At 35.7% G+C, this 5,000-nt stretch overlaps 1 protein-coding gene across 6 annotated transcripts in view; it reads left to right on the plus strand.

Moving 5' to 3' along the window:
• The window catches only part of FOXP2 (forkhead box P2), a 405,613-nt gene that overhangs the window by 338,859 nt on the left and 61,754 nt on the right, over positions 1–5,000 (plus strand). For all 6 annotated transcript variants that reach the window (XM_059847131.1, XM_059847129.1, XM_059847125.1 and 3 more), the window contains one exon: positions 4,247–4,384. In XM_059847131.1, coding sequence (XP_059703114.1) covers positions 4,247–4,384 — 138 coding nt within the window. The remainder of the gene's footprint in view (positions 1–4,246; positions 4,385–5,000) is intronic.

Raw genomic sequence — 5,000 nt, forward strand, 5'->3', positions numbered from 1 at the left:
GTAGTTTCATCTTTTAAAATTATTCTTTCCTGCTGAAAAGCTGGATCCTGTACTGTGTGTAGTTTCACACCTACATTTATTTTTGAAAGGAGGATCCTACAGAAAGATTCTCTATTAAACGTTTAATTACACATCTTTCAATAAGCCAGAGAGACTTGTCTTATGGAACAGTTCCATTCTCAGATCTGTCACTTAAAATATGATGTGATTTTGGATTAATTACTTAAAGGTGGGTGCTTGTTTCCTCTGTCTGTAACAAAGAAATAATTCCTACCTACCTTAAACCAGCTCAGAATATGACTAATACGTGTGATTTTGTGACTCTCCTCAAAATCACTGAAAACTAAGGGAAGCATTTGTTGCAGTTTTCATTCTTACTACCTGACTTCCGAAATAGAAGGAACTTGGAATAAAAATAGTGTGTCTTTGCTGGTTGTACTTGGTGAAATTGGTCAACAATTCTTGAAAATATGTGTGCAGTTTTTTAAGGCTTCTGAAAAATGCAAAAGCTTATTGCAGGTGAAGACTACCTATCCATTTGGCCATTAAGAATATGATTTTATAGATAACAGGTATATATAAATTTGACTGATTCCTATTATTGATTAGTTCATAGGAACAATAGATGAGTTTTTACCTGGCAAGCTCCTTTACAGATAAAGCTGAATTTTTAATGTACAACAAAAGAGTGGTGTTAAATGTACAGCCTTAGTCTCCACTATTTCTCCATTAAATTGATCTGGGATAAACTCAGACTTTTTATTCTTTGAAGAAGCTCTGTTTTCATTTTTTTCATCCAAGTTCATCTATCTAATTTCCACTATCAATGTTTTCATTCTGAGTCATAGCTTTTCTTTAATTTGTATGTGTACAAGCAGTAATAAAGCAATTTCCAGTTGTTCTTGCCTGAAGTGCCATTTAGATGTGCTAAAAATTGTTCTTTAGATATCTGGAATTTTTTTTAGCAAGATTTGTAAGCTAATCCAAAAAATGGGGGATAGCCTGCAACAAAATCAAGAGAAACTTCAAAATATGATGGACTCTCCATCTGGATTCATCGTGGGGCCAGCAGGTTTATGTGTTCTTCAGAGGCTGTCCCAGCCATTGTGGTTTTGGGTTTGCAGACCCACTCATCTTCGTGGCAATTAGGAGTTCAATGTCCTTGAGGATGCCAAGCTACAAATAAGTTGCAGTTATAAATCATGTTTCACTTTGTCATTTTCGTTTTTCATGAGAGATTTAACCAAGAGTTTTGGGGAGTTTGTGTCCTGCTCAAAGGAAAAATCCTATTTCTTCAGTGGGTCATTCTACTTGAACCGATTCTAGATACATTGAGAGATTTCTATGAAAAAGAGTCAGAGATTGCCTCTCTGCTACACTTTTGTAAAATTAGATCAGCAATCTTGGAAAACACAGATATTAAATCAAAGAAATATCCTGAATGTATATAATTGGCCATAAAATAGCGGGTTTCAGGTAGTCTTCCAACCCAGATAGCACAGTAGCATTATGCCAGTAAGAAATAAAGTACAGTCTGCTGTATCACTGAAGACTGTGAAATGTAACAATTCATATTACCTAATGACAATTAGAGAAATCTCTTTGCCTAATGGGTTCTGCTGATGTAAATTTCAAGCAGTTTTCAAAATGCCTTGTCCTTTAGGAAAGAATGTATGTATCAGGTATGATGCACACATATGTATCATTCAGTAAAATTCTTTTAAAGGCAATATTATGTACATAAATCTGTATTTTTAATAATGGTGTTGACTGCCAGTTTTTTAATGCTTCTGTCTATCATCATGAAAAACAGGTATATTAGTTCTTTAGCTTATACAGTTCAACTGTTAAAAATTACAGGAAAAACAAATTTTGTCAGAAAAGCCATTAGAATGTACTGCAAAGCAGGCGTGTCTCCATGTATGAGAGCATATACACAGTTAGGGAAATTCAGAGCAGATACTACAAAAGCTAACAAAAATATGCCTGGTGGAGGAGAATCTGTATTTCAGACTGAGGAACAGAGGACTCTAGTCTATGAGTCTTGTTAAATGCCTTACAGGCTGGAGTCTGTAGCACAGAGTATGAACAAATCGGTGCCAGTTTCAGATTTAGGTAGATTTTCACTCAGTTCTGATCAAAATATTCATATTTTGCTACATATTATAATAGTAAGCATGTAAGTATTAGTAAAGTTCTTGCAGGGTTTAAAGGTTAAAGGTAATAGTTTAGTTGTGAAAGTGTCCATCTTCCTCTCTGCCTTCTCATACCTATGTGACCTGGGCTAGTTGAATAGCATCACTGAGATAAAATTGTTATGAGTAGACAAATTCAGATCTCAAGTAAACAGAGGAAATTCTTGGTGACTTCCAAAGGAATTGCCTAGTGACTCTAGTCAGTGAATTTTATTCTTTGCTCATGCATCTCGAAGTTGTAAAGACCTCTTTGTCTTGCCTTTAGTACTTGCTAAACTCAAAATAAAATATTATTGTATAGATATGTGGTGTTTCCAGTGCTACGAAACTAGATGTTACAAAGCATAACAACCAAAATTAATCATCTGACATTTAGGTGTCTACTCAAAGTGAGTCTGCACTCCACGGAGAGAGACAGACACATTCACAGTGTGGGCTTAGTTCCATGTTAAAATAAATCCCTAAATTAAATCAGATATACTACCCTCAGGATTTCTTTATTCTCTTGGTAACGGAAGGAGTACAGGGATAGATGAGCTTAAATTCCTCCCCACAAGTTTCTGAGTGGAAGTCTAGTTTGTCTTTTCCATCTGTATTTTGGAGTAAAACCTTCAGAATTTTTATTCTTAAAATTCATTTGAAGTTTTCCAAAAGATTATCAGACTTTTATTAAAGGCTGGTATGTTTACTTTCAGACTCTTAATTAGTCAGTGATTGAAGACCATAGTTTATGCTGTGATGAATTGTGTGAAAAGTGGTATTCTGTGTAATATTATATGAGGTAATTTCTTCTAAAAGTAAATTTCAGTGGACTTGTGTTTCTTTTTTCCTCTGTTTCATTTATATAAAGTCTTTTGGGATAGATTCAAGTAATTGAAACATTAGAAGAGTCTTTCCTCCTAAAATTGGCTCATGATTGAATTAATTAATGATAATAATATTATTTTTGCTTATTTACAGAAGACTGGAATGTCCCACAATATCTCACGAGGCAGTATTTATATGCCAGCTTGCTATTATATACAGAATACGCATTTGAATTTTGCTAGACAAGCGAGTGGCTGCTTTTTCATGGGTGGAAAGCCTGGCTTGCTGACAGCTCTTTGACTGTGTCCTGGGTAGCTGGAGCAATGGTCTCACCTTGTGTGCCTGCCACAGGCTCCTCCATAGGACTTTTCTCTCCTGCATACACAATCAAACATACTTGCTGTGTCTTTCCCACTCACGTGTATATTTCTGAGGTGGGTGTGTGGCTGTTTATGCATTTGCAGACACTTGATCTCACTGTATAACAAGTGGAAAATAAAGCCATGCCCAAAAGAGTATCTACACAAAAATCATTTCTTAAGAGTTTAGTGGAAAAACTAATAATCTAATGCCAAGGTTTCCCAACTTTCACTTTTCAGTTAGGTATGCTGAGAACAGGATTCTCTCTGCAGAGACCAGGTGACTGAGGTGGCAGTCCTTGCAGTGTACTCTGATACGTCCATGACGTTTTTATTCCTGTATAAATCAGACCTTCTTAAAAGACTAGCTGAGCAAGAATTTTTTTCTTCTACTGAAGTGATTTATTATGCAAAAAAATTTTTAGGCTAAGTTTCTTTATTGTTGAAAACATTTACTACTTAAAGATCTTTATTTTGCTGTCTGCCTTAATCATATCCTTTGAAACAGTCTCAATAGATTTTTCTATTCGTAACATTATGACACTTGATAAGATGATTGATTATGAAGTGTTGAGAGCCCTGCCATGTGATCATTTATTTTTAAATACACATTTGTACTAGCCCATGCTTAGATTTCTTGCAGGAATATATAAGAGATGCGAAACATAAAGCTTGAGTCTGATCGAAACTGATGCCTCTGGAAATAGAGTGCCACAGTACTGTGGCCTTAAAATAACAGATTCTGACTGGAACTGGAACTGTACAGTGATAAATACTATGTAAAAAATTATGGTCCATCTTTGGTACAAAATAAAAAAGATGTATTGCTGTGGTGCAGGCAAAGTAAAACGTGTTTGACGATGATATCTTTCTTTCCCTGTGCAGGTGCCTGTGTCAGTGGCCATGATGACTCCCCAGGTGATCACCCCTCAGCAAATGCAGCAGATTCTCCAGCAGCAAGTGTTGTCTCCGCAGCAGCTTCAAGCACTTCTCCAGCAACAGCAAGCAGTTATGTTGCAGCAGGTAATGTGTGTTACCTGCTTTGGACTGTTAGCATAGGGCATTCACACAAATGTCAACCAGATTTTATGGGTCTTATTTTGTAATATATCACTGCTCTTTACACCAGAAAGAATGAAAATAAACGTGAAACTTCTCAGTCTCCAAATTTACTTTTTTTTAATTACAGAAGTGTGAAATCGCACTTTGAAGCATTCAATATTATGTTAAAACCAGCAACAGCAGCAGTGGCAGATGCATTACAAATACCAAACAAATTGATGTTTAAATTTTCAGGCACTTAGGCACATTTTAATTGTAGACCTGCCAAAGGAAGTGCAAATAGAGTTGTAGATAATTGTTGCTTTAAAATTCATAACATTGTAGTGCTCCCTTTAGTAACATAAATGGTATGCAGTTTATGAAATTTCAGCTTAACAGCTTGTTTTATCAAGGGAAAAGGTTTTCTGTTTTGTTTTTCTGCATACTAAAAATTTGTCCCAGACAAGGCTAAAAAGGAGGAGGATGCTGCTGTTTCCTTAGCACAAAACCTGTCAGCTAATTGCAAAATAGGTGAACTTGTTATTCATACAATAATGATAGTGTCAGTGATCAGTGCCTTGGTGTAACGCAGAGTGGA

The sequence above is a fragment of the Haemorhous mexicanus genome, chromosome 5 (assembly GCF_027477595.1).
Source record: "Haemorhous mexicanus isolate bHaeMex1 chromosome 5, bHaeMex1.pri, whole genome shotgun sequence".
Lineage (NCBI taxonomy): Eukaryota > Metazoa > Chordata > Aves > Passeriformes > Fringillidae > Haemorhous > Haemorhous mexicanus.